Source organism: Paroedura picta, chromosome 12 (assembly GCF_049243985.1).
Source record: "Paroedura picta isolate Pp20150507F chromosome 12, Ppicta_v3.0, whole genome shotgun sequence".
NCBI classification, from domain to species: domain Eukaryota; kingdom Metazoa; phylum Chordata; class Lepidosauria; order Squamata; family Gekkonidae; genus Paroedura; species Paroedura picta.
Window position 1 is genome coordinate 28026269 of NC_135380.1, and position 25916 is coordinate 28052184.

Here is a 25916-nt window from a genome sequence, read left to right on the forward strand (position 1 = left end):
TACCTTGATAAATGAAGTTTAGTTTCTTGGTACCTAAACAGTTTTTATAGCTCCTCAAATACTATTGAAATTGCCTGGAAGTTTGAGCAACCTTCAAAGAAAGATAAGGGGGGGAAACTGCTCCTGTTGATCCACACAGTCATGTTGTTGTTTTCCCCTTTGTTCCAGATTTTTGTATCTTTCTGCTTGCTGTTCTACCGAATTATTTCTTGCTGCGCTGTGTGTGTATGTTGTGTGTTTTAAAGCCTAGGTTTAGCAGATTTTCATGGACATCTCTGAATCTTCCCTGGCGTGTACTGTGTTTAATGAACATTATTCTGGAATTAAGCAGGGAAGAGCCATGTTGTGCTGGCATACACCAGTCATTTACAGGTGACCCCAGGCCAAAGCTTAATTTGAGAGTATTTGAAAAATTTCCTCTTTCATTTGAAGGATGTCTGGCTGAATGCAGACCTCTTGGTCTGTGTCCTAATTGAGCTGTGAGAATTTGGGAGCCTCCATAGGAAACTCCTTGTGTGGAAGATCACTAGAGAGTGCTGAACATGTGCTGGAAAAAGGCACAATGGCACTTCAGGAGCCTCTTCAGCAATACTCATGCAGCTGCTGCTTAAATCTGAGAACCCATTGGGATTAGAATGGAAACACACCCTGCAGTCCTTATTCTCCTGGGGCTGGGTCTGGAGGATTTATAAGGAGATGGGAGGAGTTGCCGTTTGCCCCCTGGCTATTAGCTGAGCATTGAGCTTGAAGGAGCCTTGGCATGGGCAGCTCTGTGGGGTTAGGTGGTCTGAAGATAGGGTGTTCCGAGACACAGAAGTGGGCTTTGGAGAACAAGGCTTAGGTAAGTACTGCACTGGAATGGAGAATTTTCTATACAGGGGAAGCAAGCCAGATCTTGAAGATGCTACCACTTTCAATGAGATGCTTCTACTGAGATATTTGAGCCATTAATACAGAATTATTCCAGAGGGGCTTTTGGGGTGGGGATTGCCAATTTAGGTTTAGTAAGGAAATTGCAAGTAGTTTGTTATTGAAGGGAAGTTGCCATTTTAGAAATCCTTAACTGGACAAGCTTTAAAGATAAAACCTTCCACCACTGGCAAAATATCTTCTGTAGTTTAACCCTCTCCTGGAACTGCTTAGAAGTTATCAGGAAACTCAGTTGCGGCATAGTTGTGCTTTGGAAATTGTATGAACTGTGTCTCTCTGTCCTTACACAGTGGTATTATTTTATCCGCTACTATGTTCCACAGATTCTCCCCCAAATACTAAAATCATAATTTGAAAGCACTGTCTTATTTAGGCCAGAAGTGCTTGTCCAGAAAAATTACTGTAATACAAATTTCCGGATGCTAATGTAATTGGAATTCCATCCATTTCCCATTTATGGTAGAGGGTGTAAAGAACAAATTGTGGTTACCTGTACAGGATGTGCTGCTGAAGCAATTTGAACACTGGGGGATTTTTTTAATTGGGGGTTTATTTTCTAAGAAAATCATCAGGAACAGTACATCAAGAAATACCTGTGATGGGAGTTCTTCCTTGGCTGGGGTCTTAACTACTAAAGTCTGTATCTGAAGAAAGAAGCGGTGGGAGGGGGAATATTGCAGATTATATTGTGTCAAAAATAAGAGATAAATACAGTTGCAGATGTCTAGCTTTCATTTGTCTGCACTCCTTTCACTGGGCAACAGAATAACAGATCTGTTCATAGTTCTGTGCAGAAGTTGCTTACCTGCAGAATTGTTTCCTTACAAAGAGGGCAAGGTATATCTGAAGTTCAAGCTTACTGGTGGCAGCAGCTGTGATGAATGCCAATCAGTAATGGTTTTGCCTGGGGTGTATAACTTGACAGTATATGTCCATGCAAGTGCAATGCACAGCAGGAGAATACACAGTTTGATTCAGATCTTAACCATTCCTGATCCTGGTAAGCCGCTAAGCTGTAAAATGGTGCTATCTATGCACATACATGTATGTGTGCATGTTTGCTCTGGCATAATTGCAGGAATGATAGTTCCATCTCCCTTTCTCCTTCCAAAGAGTTACCGCCTTAATATTTCTCTCCCTGTTTGAATGGAGTACCAGCTCAAATTGTTTCTGTTGAGTCACTCTGTCTTTTCCGTGTTTGTATTTTGTGTGAAATACTTGAGTTAGCATATGATTACCAGCCCAGCATAACTGCTTCGAAGTGTGGGATGACTGAGGCACTAATATTTTCACGGACTTTTCTTCCAGGAAGAGGAAGCCAAGCAGCTTGTGAGAGATGCCATTGCAGCTGGGATATACAATGATCTGGGATCAGGCAGCAATATTGATCTGTGTGTCTTAAGCAAGAACAAGCTGGACTTCCTCCGTCCTTATGATATGCCCAACAAAAAGGGGGAAAGGTGAGTGTCTTATACAGTCAATGGTGACAGATTCTTTTAGTGTCTAGATTCCATTTGTTTTTCAGAAGCTTAATACATACCAGGTGTGTGGGGATTGTATCTATGGACTGCCAACATTTGTAACTGGAAGTGCTTCAGAGAATGCTGTCCTGATTGGAGTTGATGGTACAAACTGTCCTAGCTTAGATAATTAATATGCTCTTTTTTTGAAAAACAAATTAACAAAGGAATTGTTCCTGCAGCACTTGTCCATCTGAGAGGCTTGCTAGTTTCAAAAGCTGTATGAGTTCATTGTTATAGGAACAGAGGGCTTTGAGAGAGACATTCACAAGAGTGCAACAGAGCCATCATTTCCTGAAGGAGAACAGCTGGCTGGCTGTGCCAGTTAAAATGGTCTGGGTTGAAGAGATGGCTCTTCGTATGCGGGAAGCAAATGTTTTCTTTCTGCTAGCTGAAATTTTGCTCTTGTAAGGTCTAGCATTGCAACACCTCAATAGGAGTGTCAGAATTGCATCTTAGCTCAGGGAGAGTTGTTCTTCACAGTTTTGTTTTAGGAAAAATGGTACACAATAGCAATGTTGTGGTCTCCAGGGACTAAAATCACAAGTTACCATTCTGTTACTATGCAACACACATTCAAAATGGATTCTGTGGGAGTGTAAGATTCACGTTGTTTCCAGTTATTTTTTCATGAATTGTTGTGGTTTTTGATCATGTCTGATAGTAAATACCATTTCCATCTGGCTGGCTGGAAACACTGAGATTTATAACTGCTGAGTCTGTGCCCACTGACAGGTTTTGCAGTCTGTACTTTCACCCCATGTGCAAGACACAGTTGAGTAACCATGGAACTTGCTATTAAAAGCAAAGGTTTTCTGTAAATAGCATTTTATATCCTTATACTTACGTAGTGCTTAGCTCTTCTGGGTAAGGTCAGCTTTCACAGCCTCCCACAGGCAAAAAAAAAATCTTTTGGGAGGGGAGACTTTTTCAAAACTGTGCTCCCCACCCACTGGTCTGTGGATTTTTTTTCTCTTTGAGGTATGTAACAGGCTGGGGTGAGGCTGTGTCTAATATGAAGCATGAGTTGAAGGGTCAGGAACCCACTAACACTCTTTAACCATATTTATTTCAGGAGAATTTTTAGACAATAAGATGGAATAAATTTGTTATGTCCTCATACTTTGAAGGGGCTGCCTTCCCCTAATTTTATTGCTTTTGGCTAACACTACTCTGGAATTATAACTTGACCATATATTTTACTCATGTAAGCATGACTGGCCCAAGGACTCCCAACAAGCTTCCATGGTAGAGTGAGGACTCGAACCTGAGTCTCCCAGATCATAGTCTGACACTGGAACCACCAAGTTATATCTACGGTAACATTGTTGCCACACAGCCAAACGAGATGGGATATATATTATATCTCGTGTAATTCTGAATCTGTCCCCTGTGCAGATTGATAAATCTAAAGAGTGGGATCAGGCACATGCAAGGATCCGTAAGCCCAATAAACATTGTCAGTGTAGCTACAGGTCATGTCCAGCATGAGTGATGATGGCAATGTGGTGATGGAGAAAGAAGGGAGAACAGTAGTAGCAACCCAGTGGCTTCCTGGCCATTGCTCTCTTTCTATGCTAGGGGGAGGTAGAGACAGATGACAGCTCAGTGCCCCTGTTCCTTCAGCCACCCCCTTTTGCCTTTCTGGGCCCCCCTTTCCCTCATCCTTTTCATGGCTACTGTTTTTGCTTGCCTCTAGAGTTTGGAAAGGGGAAAGCAGCCACATCTCCCCCTGACTGTAATCAGCTAGTTGTCTGCCCAGCTTCTTCTCTTGGCCTCGTCACTTCTTCCTTCTAATTGCCAAGGTGGTGAGGGGAGGGCGGAAGGTGACTGGAGCTAGCAGCCACTCAGCCTCAATTGTGTTAGGGCTGGGAGGGACCCTAGACATTTGGGACAGCCCCCATGACCTGGCAACAAACCCCTTCCCCCTGCTTCCAATTGTTGTTCTGTGCCTACCTTGGCTCTGTTCCCAGCCCAAACAATACCAGAGCTTAGTGCCCTCTTTTCCTCCTGGCAGCAGTGGGGGAATTTCCTAATGAGCTTCTTGCAGATCCCTGCTTGTTCACATCTAAAGCAGTTTTTAAATATATATATATAGGTGAGGGAAACTAAATTCTGCCCCACCCACCACCTGTCCTTGCTGTACTCTGGTACTAGAGCCAGGTTGGAATGAAAAAGACATGATGAAGTGAGGTAAAGAACAGGCAGTGTGCAGTTCTCCCACTGCTTTTATTAAGATGACTAGATATTAAGCCCACTGTGGGCAAAATACAGTGGGCCCTAGCATGATGGTGGAGGGATGGGGCGAAGGAAGGAGGAAAAGGAGAGAGACAGAAACACAGAAAGAAAAGGAGGAAGATAGAGACAGAAGAAGAGGGAGAGAAACAGGTAGCAGAAAGAGGCAGATGGAAGATAGGGAGGAAGGGAGAAAGGGAAAAACAAAGGGAATGCTGGGAGGAAGGGAAGGAAAGGGCAAAGGGAATGCTGGGAGGAAGGAAAGGGCAAAGGGAATGCTGGGAAGAAGGGAGGAACAGAGGAAGGTAGGTGGCCTTGGGACCTTCTGCTGGGCCCAGGGGCAGGCTTGGCTGCTCCAGGGCCCGGCAGAAGGCTCGGGAAGGCGGCGGCAGGCTTTGAGGCCTACTGCCGGGCCGAGGAGCAGTCTCGGCTGCCCCAGGGCCCGGCAGAAGGCTCGGGACGGGAGCGGCAGGCTTTGAGGCCTACTGCCGGGCCGAAGAGCAGTCTCGGCTGCTCCAGGGCCTGGCAGAAGGCTCGGGACGGGGGCGGTGGGCTCCGCGGCCTACTGCCAGGCCTAGGAGCAGGCTCGGCTGCTCCAGGGCCTGGCAGAAGGCTCGGGACGGTGGCGGTGGGCTCCGCGGCCTACTGCCAGGCCTAGGAGCAGGCTCGGCTGCTCCAGGGCCTGGCAGAAGGCTCGGGACGGGGGCGGTGGGCTCCGCGGCCTATTGCCAGGCCTAGGAGCAGCCGAGACTGCTCCAGGGCCTGGCAGAAGGCTCCGGACGGGGGCGGTGGGCTCCGCGGCCTACTGCCAGGCCTAGGAGCAGCCGAGACTGCTCCAGGGCCTGGCAGAAGGCTCAGGACTTCGGGAGTGGGCTTTGTGGCCTTCTGGCGGGCCCAAGGGCAGGCGAGCCTGCCCCAGGGCCCGGCAGAAGGCTCCCTGGGCGAGGGGAAGCCGGCCGGAGGACTTACCGCTGGGGAAGGCTTCTTCCTCTGAGCGGCAACTCCGTGGCCGGCCCAGGCGAGGCTGGGCCAACCAGCCAATGGGGAGCCGCGCTTTGTGCGGCTCCCCATTGGCTGCTTGGCCCTCGAGTGACACTCGGAGGGCCCAATCAGGAGCCGCTTCGCGGCTCCTGATTGGGCCCTCCGAGTTTTTATCCCGGACAGGGCCCGCCCTAACTCCTCCCCACTTGCCCTTACTCCTTTATTCCTCCCGCTCCTCTGGAGCGGGGGGAGGGTTAAAGATGATGCAGGACATGAACTGTTGTCCATGTGTACTAATACAGTTGAATTCCCATCTGAGTCCTCAGTCAGACCTAAGCTGCTGCTTATATCCAGTTTCTAGATGGAAGTGTGAATCAGGCATCTCTCCTGTGCCTGCTTTATTCAGTGACTACTGGAAGTTACCTTTAACCCAGTGATGGTTTCTTCTGCCAACAGGCAAGGAAGATACAAGTGTGAGAGAGGAACCACAGGCATTCTCACTGAAAAAGTTACTCTGCTGGATCTTGAAGTGACGGATGAAACAGTACAAACGATGGACACATCTTGATTTATTGAAAACTTTCAGGGCCTTTGAGTGGGCCCAGTGTATTGCTTTTATATTGAAACACCTTTCTGTATGCTGGGCTGTTCAGAATTATTAAACTTCAGTGGGAACTAAGTGATATAGTGAATTATTGTGGGGAACAGAGGAAGGCTCACAAATAGGCAAGTGAGCATTCCTGGTTCTGAGAAGTCAGTTTACTCAGTGCTGGGTTGCATGCATCTCTGGGGACAGAATGTGGATAAGTGTCTGGCCACACACGGTATAAACTTTGCTTTATGGGAATAAACAGGTGCAGCCCAACTGGCTACATCAAGGAAGAATGTAAGTATCTAGAAGTCGTATTACCTTCTTCAGAATGGCCCGTCTCCCTACAAGTGACTTTTAAAATGAAAACTCACAGTGAATTCCAAAACATGTGCAAGTGGCACTACTTTTGTGGATGAACCTGAGGAAAAATAAATTTATGCACACATTTCAAGAACCACATTTCTACTGTGGTTCAGACATGTCTGCTTAAGATACTTGAATGTCTGCAGCTGGCACTGAAAACTGACTTTACAAAGAAAACTGTTTATTTTGTAAGTCGTTTAAATCTCATCTAAAAATGCAGTTGCAAAATTTTCTTTGGAAATACATTTACTTAGGTACTAAAAGAACTTAAGTAGCAAGAAAGAGACCAGAATTAGCAGACTGATAAGTAATTTGAAACTCCCAACAGCCAGAGACTTATTCAGTGTCACACATCAAAAAAACCCCTCTTTTTGCTTGCTTTTAAAGAAAAAAGCACCCCCCCTGCCCAGTTTGTAAGCAGCTCAGCACAGAATTACACATAGGCAACTTCTGCAGAGCTGAACATTTCCTGGCTCTCCAAAGAGATCAATAGACTGGACTTCTGTGGGCTTGTAATACATGCAACTTCACAGCAATTAAACAGATTGATATTAACACCTTGGAGAATTACTTAAACGGTTTAGCAGTTGGCACTGCCCTTTTCCTTATAAAGGCAGGAAGTGAGCTGCAGAAACTCACTAAAAGTACATTATTTATCTACAGGAAAAGTAGGATTTCCGTTGAGGATTCAGCCTAGAGGCCATACCTCCAGTGCTTGAAGAATTCTGATGTCACACCTCTAAATATTGTCCTTCAGAAATTCTGGATTGCAGCCCTATTCCTACTAGACATTTCTACAGAATGATGCATTTTTAGGAACAGTGTATTAAACTGGCTGATTTTAAAATATGTAAGTGAGAAAAATTTAAGTTAGCCTTAACAAATGTCCTTCAAATCAGCTTGTTTAAAATATTCACATTTATAAATGAGTTTTCACAGTAAAGAAGTGTGATATTTAGTTGAAATGAATTTTTTCTTTAACTTGTCTTATGTCATAGCCCTACATTAAGTTTAAAAACACTGCTTTAAAGTAGTTCTGGGGTTGCTGAAGTACCAGTGATTTTACAAATCCCCCTGCCCACCCACTCACCCACTTCTTACAGTAACACTGGTCTTCATGTAAGAATGGCTATTGAGATTCTCACAAATTCTCTGCCAGTACAGGCAAGGAAAGTTATAAAAAAAAGCTTTGGTATGAGGCAGACTTGGGAGTCTTCCTCAGCTGCAGCCACATTAATAAAATGCATTGCATAGTAGCCATTTTAACATTTCAGTTAAAAAACAAAACCCTTCAAAGGTGTTTCCCTTTTTCCATATTCTATTTTTGCAAAGAAGGGAAAGTATAAAAACTCCAGGCAGATACTTTTAAAAAATAAATGAACTAGAAACTGAATTTGCTGTTAGCCATTTGCAGAAGAGGCAAAGTAGCAGTTATATAAAATTACACAAATTCTACTGAAATTCTTACATTACTATAAAGTGATTTCACCAAAGGAATTATTTCAATATTTCACATTAGTTAAAATACAAGGGGTGTGACAAATGCACAATGAGAAACCCTTGCTCTTAGTCTAACCTAGATTACACACAACAGTTTTAAGAAAGGATCTTAAGTTATCTATGTCTGTAACATGTTATTGGCTTTAAAAAGAATAACACACACCTGCAGCAGCATCTCACAGCCTTCATTGAGAGCGTATCCACTCTGTGAGAACCCCTGCAAGTGGCCTGCAGAAATTATGAAGCGTCTTTCAATGAAGGCTCAAACTCTCCCGCTTGACTTTGGTGAGGCACCTCTTGGTTTCATTCTGAGACAGAAGGTTCAAGTAAGACTAAGCTGGGCTGGCTTTTCATGGAGCACATTTGCTGACTCTTCAAGTGCTGGAGGTCCAAACATGCATCTGTTTTGCTAGCTGATGCACATAACCAATGTCAGGCCTTTGATCAGGATCTGGGTATATGCACATGCTGACCAGCTCCCTCAACTGCAAAGAGACAAAGGCACATAAGACACTCTGCAAGGGAAAAGATGGCAGACTTCCAATCTTGGAAGCTCCCAATCAAGGAATTTGCCATTGTATCAATCAAAGCATCCCATGACCTAATTTAAACATGATGCTGATGTGCTCCCACACAATGTTGGTATCCGTGCGATGACTGCACAGGAGATATTTAATTAGTTCATGTTGCATATGAAGCAGCACATGATATATATTGTGGAAGATCCGATAATTCTTACCCATCAGCACTACACTGAAAATAACTGAGTCTTTATACAAGAACATTTCTTGTTGCTTTCAAGACAGTAAAATATGTATGTCATATCAAAATACACATGCATAACCAAGTGTACATAGCTGTATGTTCACACTGGTACTCTAGAAACAGCAGCATCTTCGGTGCATATGGTTGCTAAATTCCTGAAAATTTGGGGGTGGAGCATTGGCAGAGTGACATTTGGTTCAGCAGGTATGTGATGCCATAGAGTCTCCAGGGCACACCTGGAGATCATCAAAAAATGTACTGCTTCCGTATTCACTACTGCAATTAATCCTGGGCAGAGTCTGCACTTACTTTCTTTATTCCATTGTCAATCCTGTTGAATTCAGATCGCTTTGAACTCGTCTTCTTCTCCCCCCCTGCCCCTCCCCATTGAAATAGGAAAGTCTTCTGCACATGGTTAGGGAGGCTCAGAAGGGGGGGGGAGGCAATCCTCTCTCTTTCTGTTCTTGAAGGGTGGGGGGAGAGGAGCCAGGCAGGGAGCCTCTTTCTTTTCTTGGAGGGGTGGGGGAGAGGATCGAAAAAGGCAGAGGAGGGAAGGAAAATCCAGGACCGACAGAAGTTGAGAGAAATTAGGGGCTTCTCCTTTAAGGCAAGCGTGTCACATGACCAGGTGTAGCCTATCAGAGGTTCATCCTTTCCACCCCCATTTGTTGAATGGCTTTAAGAACACACAGCTAGTAGTGTAAAAACTTAACTGTCTCATCAGCTATCTTAAAGAAATTGATTAAAAGAATTCAAAATGTAAAACATTCTAAAAGGGAAAGCCTCCAAGTATTTGTTTTAAAATCATATCCTGTCTTCCCCAGTGGTTCAAGATGGCTTATATGTGCCCTTCCTAAAAGGAACAATAAGTGGCCTGGCTAGAGAAAGCTTAGCGGGGATCACAAACGCCACAAAGTGTACATAAGCTAACTCAAAGCATTCAGCTTCTGGGAAAAAGGGAGAGGCGTGGTCGTTGATCAGGAAATGGGCATGCACTACAACCCACATAGCCTAGAAGTCTCCAGAAGTAAGCCTAGAGACATCTGGCACACATACAATGTGGCCTGGCATGAAGTCTACACCGCCAGGCTATGGCAGTGGAGGTTAGAATAGTCTTCCCAAGAGCTTCCTTGCTTTGGAGCCATTAGCCAGTTGAGAGAGCTGTGACCTCCTTGTTCACGTTTGCTTGCATAATAAAGGAAGTACAGAAGTGCTGTAACTCCCACCGCCCTAGCCTTTTTATTTTGTACTTGAAAGACTGGAGCTTTTAATTACACAGCCCCTGGAAGCAGCTTACACACCCTAAGGCACCAAAAGAAACAGCCATGAGCCTCTGATCTTCTCCCATCCTCCCAGCAGCAACAGAACCAATTATTTCAATGGTAATTAAAAGCACGACTATCCTGCGAACAGAAGCAAGGAGGGCAGTTCCCTGTCTGCAGCTGGGTTGGTTTTATATGGGTGCAGAAGAGCACCACCTTTATTTAACTGCAGTCAGTCAGAAGTATGAATAGAGACTTTGAGGAGCTGCCTCCCAGTGTCCTTCAAGAAAGCCTTGATGCAACTCTAGGGAGGGAGATGGCACTGGCCTAGAAGGCCTGCAGCACAGCTCACCTCCTGCCTCATTCTGCTTTCAAGTCAATCAGTTTACCAAAGGCAACATCCCATGAAAGGTGGGCTGCTAGCACTGTTGCTCCCTTGTATGCTTAGTCTGCCCGCCCCCCAAACAAGGGTTACCACTTGTGAGACGGCAAGAGACCCACCAGCTAATTCTGGATTTATTTATCTCTTGCATCTCACCTAGTTAATTCAAGTTGTGCTGGGCAAACCAACCTAAAAGGTGGTCACGTCCACCCTAAATGACTTTTCCAGCAGGAACAGCGTATAATAATTACATGCCTGAGGTATACCAGTCATCTGCATGTAGGCCATTGCTTTCCAAGTAGTTTTGTGCTAGAGCAGCAGCAGCTCAACCTGTGATCTGCTCCTGAGCTAGTGACCTGCTCCTTGCATCCTGTTGCATGCAGAAGCACCATCTGGAAGGGAGTTCTCTGGGACCTGCCACTTTGGAGCTCTCCACCATCCTTCTCACCCTGAATTGCATCACTAGACTGCACACTCTTTAGCACTGCCAGAGGGAGGCAAACCGACAGTAATTGGAGAGACAGGAAACACATCTGTCAACTCACACTAATTCCTGCTGCCAGAAGGCAGATCCCGAAGAGCTGCAACAGCAGCCAGGCAAGGCAAAGCAAAGCATTTTCTCCAAGCCTGACTTGGCCACAGAAGCTTCTGGGAAGAAAGACTTGCTTTCCAAACCAATTTAACTGTGCTCTGCAAGCCTGAAAGTCACCACAAAATGAGCCAAGTTGTGCAGATGGGTTAAGGCACCAGGCCTTCCATGGATCAGGAATCAAGCAGGAGGCTACAGGGGTGGGGGGGGGAGGGCACTTGGGGCTTGTCCAAAACAACAGCAGCGGCAGCAGCCACCACTGCAGCAAACATTCCAGTAAGAAAAGGGTTGTAAGTCAGGGATCTGCTTACAGAAGCAGGAGGAGCTGGTTCAGATCTCCCTCTATATTCATTTAAAACAGTACTAAGCCTACCTTTCTCCCAGATCACTGGGATCCAACATGAGTGACAATGAACTGAGAACACCAGAACATACTTTTATGCAAAGCAGAAGGAAAGCACCCAGCAGAGAAACTTAAAAATGAAATCCAAAGGAGACTGCTGTCTTTGAAGGTGCCCCGAAGGCTAAATCATTTTTTGATAAGACCTTCACAATACTGCAAAGGATGCAGATCTCATTGCCTCTGGAAGAGTAGCCACAGGAAAAACACAAAAACAAAACCCAGTGTGCAGTCTGTGGGAGTGGACTGTCAAAAAGGCATCACCATGCTCAGTGATGGGCAGTGGCCATCAAGGCAGGATTACTTGAAATGGAACTTCAGCAGTTTGCAATTTTTTTGGCTTCTTATGTTATAGAGGAAGAGAAAAGAATTGTGCGGCACATCAAAACCCCATCTAGTGGCAGTCTGGGTCTCTTAAACATTGCGCATGTACACTGAGAGAAGCATGGTTTCTCAGGATGCCCTACCTGTAGCTTAAGGATGGGTGCTACTAGCAGGGAAGTTTGTGTATTGGCATCAGAATAAAGCAAACTGGAAGCCTTGAATAAGTCTGAATGCCCTTGCACATGACCCAAAACATTTCCCCCAAGAGACAAATGTCTACCAACTTCACTGTGCAGGGTCCAAGTGTATCTCAGAGGCCTGCACTGAACATTTTGCAGACGTTGAGAATTCAGAGGCCATTTACTTAGCTCTAAGGCAAGGATGGGGTGGGTGGAATACAAATGCAGAGTTTCTCTAGGGCTGCTGTACATCTACTCTACTCTCACTTCAGTTTTCATAGAGAAGCTGTAATAGTTGTTGAAGTTCCCTTAAAATCTCATCCCACTTCTGTGAAAATCAGAATGAGATACAAAAGGGATACTGCTAAAACAGCACATATGAAGCTGGTAGACAGGCAGCAAGCGGGTTTCCTTGCTCAGACTTACCAACTTCAAATATTAAAAGGTTGCATTTTTCATAGGTAGCAGGAGAGAATGCAAACCACTGGCATCTGTCTAGTACTCGACATGTTAATTCTTAAGACATGATAGTGTTCAAATCATCAGGGACCAAGTGAAACAATCACAGGGAGTGTATTGTCGAAGGCAATACACAAGGAGCTTTCTTGGAAGCAAAAATCAGCAATACACAGCAGTAATTATAAAGGCTGGACTTCAGCAGAGCCACAAAGTCTTAAAAGCACCCAGCCTGGTCCAAATTCTCAGCACTGCTCTTCCAGTCATCACATCCCAGTTCGTCCACTGCCTTATGGTATGTGCCTTGGAAGTGGCACATTTCCTCACTGCAACTTTTGAAAATGCGGCTCATGAACACCAATTTATTCCTCGCTTTCAAAATAGCTTCGTGCCAGCAGCCATCAGGGTTTTTTAAGGGCAGCTGCCTGAAGGGGACCTCAATTTTATCCATCTGGGTGTGGGCTGTTCCTTCCTGAGACTCCCCACAGAGCATGTTCAGCTGCTCTGCAAGTTGCTGTTTCGAGGGTGACTCACCTTTTCAGAATAATGTTCAGCTGGAAGAGGTGGGTAATCACATTGCTCTATCTTTTGGCAGAGAGAAAACAAGTTCATTTTATCACCATAGAAGGGACTCTGAAGAGCTGCCATCTGGAATGGGGGGGAAAAAGGAAGATGAGTAAAGGCAAGAGAACATCAGCCATCCGTGATGGTGTACCAGTTGCAGTTCACTTTTAGGCAGGCTTTGCAGAAGTGCCAAGGTACGCTGCACACATTTTCTGGACAACAAAATAGATTTGCAAGTCTCTGACAGCATCAGGCCAGGCCCTCCGTACCTGAGGGACCACCTCTCTGAATGGACCGCTCTTTGACAGAGCAAAGCCTATCAGCTAAGGATCCCTGGCCCTAAAGAAATGCAGTTGGCCTCGACCACAGCCAGGGCCTTTTTGGTCCTGGCTCCTGCCTGGTGGGATGATTTGAGAGAAATCAAGGCCCTCTGAGTTCTGCAGAGTCTGTAAGACAGAGCTCTTCCACTGGGCCTACAGTTGAGGCCAGTTATATCCAAATCTCTGGCCTCCCATCCACCTTTTCTGCTCTCCTTTCCTCTTCTGACACCTGACAGGTTATAACTCATCAAATTCCAGTATCTTGGCCGATGTAACTATGTCTGTGGTTCTAAATTATTTAAATCTCTTTTATATTGTTTTATATATGGAATATACCGTTTTTTTTACAAAATTTCTGTAAACTGCGTGAGACAGTATATCCAAGAGGGGTGGTATATAAATCCCTAAATAAAATAAAATGAATCATGTGCTACTCAGAGAGTGAAGGAGATGATGACAATTCTCCCTCCATGACTTTTCAAAAAAACTCTTCATGCTTCTTTCATTCATGAACCCAACAACCATGAGTGCTGCTGACTTTATTGATATAAACATCCACAGTAAAGCCCAAAAGGCAATGTAATAGGGAGCCCATTTCAAAAATAGTTTGGATAGCCAAAATATGCTACCTTGTGGGAGCACTATCCACACCTCCATCTCTGCTAAGCTTACTGGGGGTTGCAGAAATCAAACTGACCTTCAAAAGGAGGAAAGCCCACCATCTACCAAATTTAGTACAAGTTCAAAAGAGCCAAACAGAAGCCAATGTACATTTCAAGGACCTTGGGTCTGGGAATTAACACTACCCCAACCCCCAAAACAGGCTAAGCGGAGGCAGAAGGCTCCATCACCACCAGGAAAAAAGCCAACAGAACTTCCCCTCTTCCGATTTCCATCCAGCTCTAATAAGGGCCGTCTTCAAAGAGAATGCCGCAAGCGAGCGGCACAGAGGCTGCTAAGCAAGTGCTGTGTCCCCTCAGCAGGCAGCCCACATGGAGCCCCAGCTGCTTATTAATCCATAATGCTATTCAAGGGCTTCCTGTCACTCTCACTGTCACAAGCTGCCCCGCCACAATGAAGTAATCCTCCTCCTAATGAAGCACTATTGGATAATTGTTGATATTATCTACTTTGGTTAGAAGATCTTTTAAAACCATTTTGCCGCAAGCTGTGGCAGATCGGCAAGCTTTATTTTTTTTATTAGCTTTAGTGAAGCCAATGGCTTGCGCTGCTACTTTAATCAGTGGATTTGTTTGATAATTGTTAGTCTTTTGCTCGTAATTATGCACAGGGAAAGCTTCCTATAGAAATCCAGCTCTCTTTAGATACTCAGCAAGCTCCCAACAACATTTAAACAAGAAGAGAGTCACTCCAAGGCAATTCTCTGATTCATTTTATGGTTTTAACAGATATTAGCGGCAACATCCTAGCATTCATGCCGATTAGGAATTTGGCAGCTAAGTAAAGGGCTTCTAGTTCAACCTGTGGATAGTATGTATCTAATATAATCCAGATTTAATACAAAAACCTGCTTTCCTATGCAATGGTTTGAGCAATCACCCTGCATTTTTCTTAATATATTATTCCAGGTGAGGCTGCAAACAACAAAAAGCAAAGCAATTCACCATTCTACAGCATATTAGTCACACACAGGTCAGCTATTTGATACCCCTTTGCTACAAGTCTAGTCAAGCACATCCAACAAGGAAAATCTGTGTTCCACCACTGAGCTAAAGGGCAGGACCTGGTCAGAGGTGTGAATTTTGGGAATAAAACCCTCAGAAACAGGATACTGCAGTGAGCTGCCACCCTGGAAACAAAGTTATCTAACTCTCATTATTGTGAGTATAAATCTGAGAATGTGACAGCAAAATTTTCTAGCATGGTCTTCTATGTTGTCTACACAATCCCATTTCTGTCCATAATAAGCAGTGTAACTTAGAAAAGACACTGGTAGAAGGCTACTGTGTGATGGGAGTAGCCACAGTCCTGAGGCTGGAGGCTTTCAAGAGCTCTGGTGAGCAGCAGTTTTATTTGCTTCTGACATCTGGATTAGAACAATTATAGGAAAATGGACAGATCTTCCTTTGAAACGGACCACCACGCTGGTCTAAAAAGTACAAGTGGCTTTCTGTGTTTAAACTGATTGTCTTGTTAGAACTGCTAAAGCTACTGCTTGCAGCTATTTTCAGAGACTGGAAAACTTATTTTTATCTCCTGCAAGTTATCTTGATGACAGATCTCCAAGAGATGGTGACGGCTTCCCACTATTCTGATAAGGTTTAATATAAATCAATGTGAGTTTGTAAGTGTCAGGTTCAGGTGACATTATCTGACATCATACACTTTACTCCCACCCACCCCCAGTAACGCTATAGTGAATTCCAACTGACATACGTATCTCCAGGCAATCTGGAGACAAAAATCCCTCCAGTTTATCTGCACAATAAGGGAGAATGGAATGGAAAGCAACTTACAGTCAGCCAATCAATGCATTCCCCACTTTTAGCGAAGCGAGAAGGAGAACAGAGTGCTGGCATTGACATCCACGGAATTCAGAGAGGGGAGGGGGGAAGATAAGGGATGTTAATTCACACCTCATTAGTGAGATGTGAATAGCTAGGGATTACCATCTATTGCCACTGAGCAGTTGTGTTCACACTTCAACTGAGCCCCAAGTAGGAGAGTGTTTGCTCTGGGGCAGGCCACGTGTGAACATGCCTCTCTGGCATGGCACTCACAGATGAGCTTATCTAGACCAAGGATTGTCAACCTGTGGACCTCCAGATGTGCATGTACAATTCCCATGAGCCCCTGCCAGCAAATTGTAGTCCATGGACATCTGGAGGACCACAGGTTGACTACCCCTGATCTAGTCAAAACTGAACGCCCAGAATTAGAGCAGACCGACCAGTGACAGGAAGAACACTCTTGCTGGCTGGCCTACGTATGACGCAGAAAAAGAACCCTAACTAATTGCTCTAATTCAAGACAAAAGACCTTCATTTGTGGCAGGTCATGTGGAAAAATCCAAACTATGTTTTTAGGGGTTTATTTACCACCTGATGCTGGACAATGGAAAGAACCTTTTAGGAACACCAACAGCTGAGATGCAAACCAAGTATTTATTTCCTGCCTTTCTCCCCAATGGGAAGTACTGTACATTATTCTTCTCCACTCCATTTTATCCTCCTCGGTCAGGAAAGGCTGAGAGTATGAGACAGCCCCATGAGCATCCAGCAGAGTGGGTGTTCAAGCCTGGGTTTTTCTGATTGTACTCCAAGACACTAATCCAGGGGTCCCCAGTCTTTCTGACCATGCAGGCTCTAATTGTGAGGAGAGGTGGCAAGTGTCATTTCAAGATGGCTGCTAGAGGTGGCAGACAGGCTCCTCACCTTGCAAGAAGAATTGTTTGGAAACCACACTGAACACAGAGTCTGGACATTGCTCTGTTGAGAGTTAGTATTAATTGTACTTTGGTTGGAAGCATGGCCCAGCTACTGGAGAATGAATGGGTGGCCTTCTATTCCTCAGCACTTACCTCCCATCATAAAACAGACCAGCTCCCTGGACTAAGACTAGATCTAAGCTCCTTTTCTGCATTGCAAAAGACGCTCATGGTAACATTTGGTCAAGCCTGAAAAGGGGGAATGGAACCAAATCAAATGTCTAAGGCAGGGGTAGTCAAACTGCGACCATGGACCACAATTCCCAGAAGCCCCTGCCAGCATTCGCTGGCAAGGGCTTCTGGGAATTGTGGTCCATGGACATCTGGAGGGCCGCAGTTTGACTACCCCTGGTCAAAGGAAAGCCCAGGTGTCTGCCAGTCCGTCTGGCAGCAGCCAAGGAAACCCTTTCATTTGAATGAGAGCAGGCAATAATATGCCCTGCCTGCTTTCTGAAAAACTTGGCGAATGGCAGGGGGAGTGATGATAGATGACATGGTCCCTGTAGGCACCATACTGGGTAACCTGCATCACACCACAGTGCCTCTTTATCACCAGTAGAAAACATCAGTACTAGTTATATATTTTTTTCCAGATCAGCATTTCTGGGTAAACAGTGCTAAATCCTATTGCTGGTTCATGGAGGTACTGGCTGGAGATCATTTACTATCCATTACTTAACAACAGTACGGAGAAGGGATAACTCGACAGGGGATGTAGTGTCATTTTTCTACCACCAAATAATGAACAAGTACCTTTGGCCGCAGAACACAGTTCCATCCATTCCTAAACTGTTGCAGTGCTTCATCAATGAAGCCATCCCCAAATGACTTTGGGGGAGGGGGTTATGGGGAAAACATTTCCATTTTCTCTGGTCCTTTCTTTTTTTAATGTGATACCATTTCCCTTGTGGCAAACTGGGCTCCCAGTAACTGAAAACCTTACTATGAGGCACTTTTTCCCCTCTAGCCTGGTCTAGACATTGTCTCCCCCCCCCAAAAAAAAAAAAATTACAAGGAGGTAGACCTCAGCAAGCCCTGCTGCTGCTTGTCTAGTGACAGCACAGATCAAGATGTATGCCTTGCAACGGTTCTTCCAAGAGAGTTCCTGAATCATTAGCTGATTCAGGATATGCCATCTACCTTGCTGCAGTGTCCTCCTGCTGAAACAGGTGTGGGCTAGGTCCTTGTGTGTGTGACGATCACACTGCTTCCGGGTCAACTTCTAATACAAAAGACCCAAGACCAGTCTGCTCAGCAGTAAACTAAATGGGCTTCTTAGGAAGTCTTTCATAGTGCAGCAAACAGGCTTGCAAGAAAAACGGAGAAGAGAGTGCTTCCTGGGTGGCTGCATCCATGCCCTAAGGGCTGGCGAACAGAAGGTAACTCTGTGACTTGCTTACTTTACCCGTCTGTTTCCAGGAGGACTGCTACCCCTTACGGTATGAAGGCTAGGGTGATGGAGCTTGCACAAGGCAAGAAGAGGGCTATTAGAGTCATGCTGTGCTGCTCTCCCAAAGGCTACTTAAGCCCTGTAGCAGCAGCTCATTGATTTCATTTATTGACTTCCGAGCACTGATATTTCTCTCTCTGTCTCTCTGTACACCCTGCACTGCCAACAAATTAATCAGCACATACTGAACAGCTATATGATGGGGGCCTGAGGCCCTAACAAAAGCACTTGGTCTTGTTTAACAAGTACCTCTGCTACACCAGGTGAGAGACTTCCTCTCCCCTCCAGCAGCACCCAAAGAGGTTCCCCTCCTCATGCACTTAAAAGGTTTAGGATATTTCTCTTCTCAAATCTCAGCACAAGAAGAATAGGGTCTTCCCCTGATTTGGGTAAGCAGCTGCTTGTCCTTTACTCCCAAAATGGAAGTGGCTCTAACAAAATCCTGCAAATTATTTAGGTTGATGTTAGACACACAATAAATAGCAAAAGTATTAGGACTTCAAAGCCATTCTTTGCTTTGTATGCTACATTGGTTGACATCTGCAGGCAGCTCTTTAGAAGGCTTTCCACTCCAAGCCCCCTTGTTTAAAAATAACTTCAGCTAAGCAAAGGAAGTGCTAAAGAGCAAACTGGAGGAAGAGCCCTGATTCCTTCATCTGCAATTACACACAGGCAATTACTCTATCCTTGCCCTGGGTTCATAGCTGAAGACACACTCAGCTCTTTCAAACAACTTATCTTCTTGAACCAAAGTCACTAAACACTTATTTTAAAATAAACTTCCTCAAACTCATATATTCAACACAATCTTACAGGTCATTCATATGAGAGATCTTTGTTTCAAATAATTATACTTTTACAAACAAGGACTTGCGTGGAGCATCTTATTTTCTCCTTCCCTATTTTTTCCTCTTTTCCCTTCCCTGTCATCTCTCACAGCCTATCCCCCTTTCCTGCTTCCTTCTCTCCTTCCCACCACAAGCCAACCTACCTTTACCTGTTCCCATTTTTAGCTTTTGCCTCCCTAAAAGCCTAGAAAACAATGGCTCAGTTGTGCAATAGCAGCTGCTGGGCCTGGCCAAGTTGTGCTCCACAGAACCTTGCAAAGACTTGTGGGAGGCAGCTATTTCCCCCCTACACTACTTCTCCTTTCCCTCCACTTGGCAATACCCCTATCTTCACCTTTGCCTACCTCCTTGTCTCCCTTTAACCACAAACCAATCTACTGTTTAAAAGCTCCCCATCTTCATCTTCTCTATCTATACTTTGCCTGTCCCCATAATAGGGCCCCAGGCTGTTGACATCATCCTCTTTGTCTCTATTTTATCCTCACAATAATCCTGCAGGGTAAGTTAAGCTGAGAGTATGTACCAGTTCCAAAGTTACCCAACAAGCTTCCATAACCGACAGTGGTATGATCCTGGGTCTCCCATATTGTATTCTGGAAGTATAACAATTGCACCACACACAGGCTTTAATTGAGTGGCTGCTGCTGTACTCTAGCAAGCAGCGGCTGTGTCTAGGCGAGTCACACAAATCAAATGGCAGAAAGTTGCCTGGTGGTTGCTGCTGTTGGGCCTAGCTGCAACAGCCCTCCCTCAAAGGTCAAAACAGCTTTGGAAAGGGCCCTGCCCCTCCCCTTTTCCTTTTACTGACAGAAACCAAGGCTTCAATACTGGCAATACTTTTGGGGTTGCCTAGCCCTCAAAGACATCTGCACTGCTTCTTTCATTTTGAAGAGGTTAACCCCCCACCCTTTTTTTTCTTCCTTAGGAATTCAGATTTTTCTAAAAATCTGAGTTGCTTTCCAGGTTTGTAGAAATATTTGTCTTGTCCATACATGACTCCAATTTCTGTTTTTGACCATGGCAAGAACATACTGATAGTAGCTGCATGGTTTACACAAAGTTTTTAAAAACAATCTAAGAAATAAACTAAAGGCTGTCAATGAAACATCATTTGCCTTATTTATGTAAAGCAGTTTGAAATTACAAATTGAGTAGGCTCAGATTTAAATGCTACCAGTATTGTCAAAGTCTGTCATTTGAAATACACAATTTCAGAGTTAAACAACGGGTAATAGATCTCAGAAGCTAAGCCAAGTTGGCCCAGATTAGTACTTGGATGGGAGACCACCATAGAAGTCCAGGGCTGCTACGCAGAAGCAGGCAATGGCAAACCACCTCTGAATATCTCTTGCCATAAGTCGGCTGCAATTTGACGGCACTTTCCACCACCTCATTCAAACAATTTGGCTTTATTCTTGCTTCCTTTTGCCAAAAACCTCTGATCCAAGAATACAAAAATCCTGGGAACCGCATGGCCCTCTAAAAACTAGACTTCTCATATATGCACTCCTAGAATACTCTAGTATTAACTTAATAGTATTATTAGTATTAACAAATTAATAATCTAGTATTAACTTAATAATCAAAATTACACAGAATTAACTCTTTTTTGCCTAATTTCCTTTTCATTCATTTCCATTTTCACATCTTTTAAATATGTTACATGAATATTAGTGCAAGATATACTTACCTCATATAATAAACAGCCCAAAGACCAGATATCCGATTTAAAATTATATCCATTTTCATGAATTCTTTCTGGGGACATATAGTAGGGTGTTCCCACTGTAAGTCAGAAGCCAAGAAAAATAAATTATCTTCCAAGACAACTTTGAAAATGCCAATGGAGCCTCAAAGGATCACCATAGCATCTATCAGAAAGAAATGCTTGAAGGACAATTTGTAAGCAAGCCAAAGAATCACAGCCTTGGAGGAGAAATACTACTATGATGATCCAAAAACTAAAAATTGGGAAAGAGAAGGTATTAACAACATATATTCTAAGAAACACTTTCTCCAGCAGTTCCATGCCATGGATAACATGGGGGAGGGGAGGCACATTCCATAGCAAACTGTGGAAAGCCCATTAAAGCAAAGACAATACTCATTAATCCAAATCCAAGGTTGTTCTTAGATCCATTTTTTAGTTATTCTGCTGCCCAAAGAACCATACTGAATTTATAGTATATCATTCCTAAAATCATTAAGGATCGATTAACCTCTGCTATTTATACTGTTTCAAGTCTACTCACCATTTAGCTGCACTGTGATCAGGATCAGATGTAGCATTCTGAGTTTTTTATGGCTATTGTTTTGTTTACATTGTAAGCCACTGTGAATTCCACATGGTAGAAAGGCAGCTACTAAAGCTTTTAAATAAATACATAGCATTTGCATAGCGGGCTACAGACTAGAGTAATATCATGCATATGACCTCACAAACCACACTGTTGTCTCTTAAAACAGGAAAATTCCTCCTATTTCAGGTCAACTATAGCATGATGGGTTAGCTCATCCTCATAACATAACCGGGCAATCAGCATGCCTTAAAACTCCATTTGGTGAGAGGACACTCCAGGATGAAACACTGCAACTGATGAAGTTGTGCAGTTTCCATGTCCAGCCACCAAATGAAGCATAATATAGAATAAAAAGCAGGAATATATCAAGTATCCATGGCTAAGGTCTGAAATATCATGGTAATACAGGAAGAAGGGCTTCCTACAGATCCTTTCGTATCTGTTTTTGATCTCTGGCAGCAGCTGAAAACCAATGACTCACTTACTGACCCTGAACTTCATCCACCAGCTGCAGGAACGTGTGAATTGGGCCTAAAAAGGAGTCCTTCAAAAAAAGTGCCCGTCTCAATTTCTACCTCCCATGACCAACGATCACTGAAAAGAAATCAAAATTCTCAACCCTCAGACACCCTCGTCCCAAGACTGCCCTGCAGACTATTATTGCTACTGCTAATGGTTAGCTGTACATAAAATGTTTCCTGCGTATGTTTTGGTAATTCATTTGTATTTGAAGAAGAAGAAGAAGAGGAGTTGGTTCTTATATGCCGCTTTTCTCTACCCGTAGGTGGCTCAAAGCAGCTTAGAATCACCTTCCCTTTCCTCCCTGTGAGGTGGGTGAGGCTGAGAGAGCCCTGATATCACTGCCCAGTCATGACAGCTTTATTATTGCCTTGGGGAGCCCAAGGTCACCCAGCTGGCTGCATGTGGGGGAGCACAGAATCGAACCCGGCTCGCCAGATTAGAAGTCTGCACCCCTAACCACTACACCAAACTGGCTCTGGAAAGGTGTTACGAAGTGGCCTGTAGTCACCCAGAAGTACTTTGACTTGGGTGGCCCTCGCTAGGCGGATCTTTTTAGATCCTGGAAGCTAAGTAGGTTCAATCCTGGTTAGTAAAGATGGGATACCACCATGGAAGTCCAGGGTTTCTTAAACAAAGGCTGGCAATGGCAAGCCATCTTTGTCTTGAAAACCCCTTGAGGAGTTTGCCATGTGTTGGCTGCAACTTGACAGTACTTTCTCACCCAGAAGCACTCAAACAGGCATACTAGTCAACATCTCTCAATTTGTCTACAGTATTATCATTAGGACGCACTTCTAATTTCCTGTCCACATCTTCCTCTTCTTAGGAACTTAAAAACTTTTTCCAGATAGTTACAATAACCAAGAGAACCTAAAGACTGTGACAGTTCATTCCTGCACTGCAAGTTAAGCAGATGATCTATGTGAAACTCAAGTAGAGAACTGCTACTTTCATTCTGTGATTCTAGGTGATCTAACATATGACCACTGCTGAAAATAGAATGCTTGATTAAGTGGTCCTTTAGTCCAGTCCACAAGGATTCTCCTTAGGCCCAGCCTAGACATCAACATCCTTGTGCCAAATATTGGGCCACCACTGCCATTTTAAAGCTTAAAATGGGTGATTTAAAAATGCTGTGAGGGTCCAATCCTCATCCTGCCTTTAGCATGGTGGGAAGAGGCAGTTACCACCTCCTCCCCAGCTGCTTCAGCACTTGGAAAAGAAGGGGGAGTCTCATCCCACTGCATTGTCCACTTAACTTTAAAATGGAAGTGGTGTTCCTACATCAGCTGTGAGGATGCCATCATGTCTTTTTTGACCCTTAGAATCAGTGTTTCATTTTGAAATAAAGGTAACAGAAATGCCTTTCATCTTCCTTAGTGAAAGGAAGTAGCACTGCACACAGGACTGTTTAAAGCTGTGCATAAAAACAAAAATCACACAACCCCACTATTAAAACTCTGGCTTGGTAAAGCAGAGCACTCAAGTGCCAGAAGAAAGAAGTGCTCTTGAGACACAGCATTCCTGAATGCAGACCACTGATAAGAAAATCAGCTCGCATTTCAGAGATTACAGCAAAATTTTGACATGTGGGCCATGTAAAACTATGGTTTGGGCTGAATATGGAGAAGCAGAATGGTTTCCAATTGGCAAGGAATGTATTTTATCTCCCTATCTCTTCAATCTATATGCAAAATATATCTTAAGAAAAACTGGATTAAATGTATAACAGGGCGAAGTGAAAACTGGTGGAACACTAACAATTTGACATATACAAGTGACACCACATTACAGGCAAAAAATATTGAAGACAAGTTACACACTTGTCTTTTATAGCCCTTTATTCAATATAATGTTCAATAATTGTATTATTGATATTAATATATTAATATTATTGTTATCACCATGTTTTTATTGCAAACGGAGTTACCTGTATCATTCTTATTTCATGTAAACCGCCCTGAGCCCTCAGGGAGGGCGGTATATAAATACAAAAATGAAATAAATAAATATAACATTGTCACTGACATATGCCCCAAAAAGGCCTTTGAACAAAGCAGAATGACAGAATTTATTACAGGGGTGAGTGTATGTTTCTTATTTGATTTCTGTGCACTACACTGCACTAAGACATTAAGTAGGTCTATGTAATAACCCTTGCCTCACCCAACCCAACCAAGCCTACCTTGCACATTCACTATTTTTTATTATGGTGTTGTCAGCAAATGGATGAACAGACAGAAATCTAGGCTTCAGAGAGAGAGAGAGAGAGAGAGACAGAGAGAGAGATGCATTAATTTTTAAATAAGGGCCAGATAAAAGACTGACAAGACCAATTGTCTTTATGGTCTGTCCAGCATTAAGCGGGAATCTCTTGTAATGAGCATCTTCTAGGAAAGTGCACAAGACTTCCAATTTAATCAGCCAGGCCTCAGCAATGCATTACATCAGCCAATTTGACAAGAGGAGGCTAATCGCAGACTATTAACCAGAAAGTTTCCTTGGCATTTGCCCAGCAGAGAAGGCATAATGCTGGGGGTAGAAGAACAGCTTATGAAGCAAGTTGGGCTGAAGCTGGAGAGGTGGGAACTTTAGGATGCTGAATTTCACTCACAGAGCACCAAGCAAACTGCCTATTTTTTTTTCAGGCACAAATTGTGGCTTAAAGCTCTCTGCATGCTGGTTCTGCTAAGTTTGCTTTTGGGGCAAACACCATTGTATCCGGAAACTTTATCATCATTTTTCTCAAGCTGGAAGAAGAGCAAAACCCAACTCATAATTTTTACAGCTCACTTTGGCTTGGAAGTTTTTAAGCAGAGGCTAGATAGTCACCTGACAGAAGTGCTGATTTTATGAACTTAGACAGATTGTGAGTGGGTGGGCAGGTAGTTATGAGTTCCAACTTTGTGCAACTTGTTGGACTAGATGACCCTGAAGGTCCCTTCCAATTCTATGATTCTGTGATTCATGTTGCAACTTATTAGACACATACAGAGACACACATATATAAATACAAATCTTTGAACTATTAAAAGTATTTACAAAATGTAAGCATTTGATCTGTTACTTTGTAACCATCCTCCAGCAAGCTTTACTTGAATTAGAATAGATTCAAATGAGTAGCCGTGTTGGTCTGAAGTAGCACAATAAAATCAGAGTCCAGTAGCACCTTTAAGACCAATAAAGATTTATTCAAGGCGTGACCTTTCGAGCGCAAGCGTCTGACGAAGGATGCTTGCACTTGAAAGCTCACGCCTTGAATAAATCTTTGTTGGTCTTAAAGGTGCTACTGGACTCTGATTTTACTGAATTAGAATGTTTTAATTCCACAGTCACCAATAAATAATTCCAGAATTAAAAAATTAAAACTGGGGTTCAGTAGGTACTTGTACTCTAACACCAAGATGCTACTTTTTTGCTGCAGAGATCCTGTGAGTTCTGCCTGGACAGCAGTGTGGTCAGGGAAGCAGAAAAAATAAAGCAGATGCTTATATTTTCTGGTTTTCTTGCTCACCAGAAATGGAAACAACATAAGAATAGTTTTAATGGATCAGACTAGGGATCCACAAAGTCCAGCATCCTTGCCCAAAAGCCACTGGGAAGCCCACCAGAAGAGCACAAAGGTCACCTCCTATTTATGGCCAATCAGTGGCATATTGTCGCTGAACATGAACAATCCATTTAACCATCACGGCTAGCAACCACTAATTGATCTCTCTTCCTCTATCAATTGATCTTAAACTCTTGTACAGCAATCTAAGCTAGCAGACAGCTTGACAGCTTATGGAAACAAAACTCCATAGATGACTTATGCATTCTATGAAGTCTTCTTACCTAAATGTACTTCCATCAATTTTAGTGGTGAGACTGAGTTCTAATTGTATAGGCCAACTGTATAAACCTCTAGCCATCCTCTGTCAACTGCACTACCTTTTTCTAAATTAAAAAAGCTACCCTCCAAGAGAAGGAAGATAAATAATAATGGA

At 43.7% G+C, this 25916-nt stretch overlaps 2 protein-coding genes across 4 annotated transcripts in view; one reads left to right on the forward strand and one right to left on the reverse strand.

The window, feature by feature from the left end:
- PSMB7 (proteasome 20S subunit beta 7) overlaps window positions 1-6345 on the forward strand; it is a 31204-nt gene extending 24859 nt beyond the window's left edge. The window contains exons 7-8 of the mRNA XM_077305670.1: window positions 2239-2390; window positions 6123-6345. Of these exons, the coding sequence (XP_077161785.1) occupies window positions 2239-2390; window positions 6123-6234 (264 nt within the window). The 3' untranslated portion in view covers window positions 6235-6345. The remainder of the gene's footprint in view (window positions 1-2238; window positions 2391-6122) is intronic.
- A 440-nt stretch (window positions 6346-6785) lies between these two features.
- Window positions 6786-25916, reverse strand: part of NEK6 (NIMA related kinase 6) — an 82927-nt gene continuing 63796 nt past the window's right edge. For all 3 annotated transcript variants that reach the window (XM_077305668.1, XM_077305666.1, XM_077305669.1), the window contains exons 8-10: window positions 20799-20893; window positions 13013-13126; window positions 6786-8606 (exon numbers count right to left, since the gene is read on the reverse strand). In XM_077305668.1, the coding sequence (XP_077161783.1) occupies window positions 8496-8606; window positions 13013-13126; window positions 20799-20893 (320 nt within the window). In that variant the 3' untranslated portion in view covers window positions 6786-8495. The remainder of the gene's footprint in view (window positions 8607-13012; window positions 13127-20798; window positions 20894-25916) is intronic.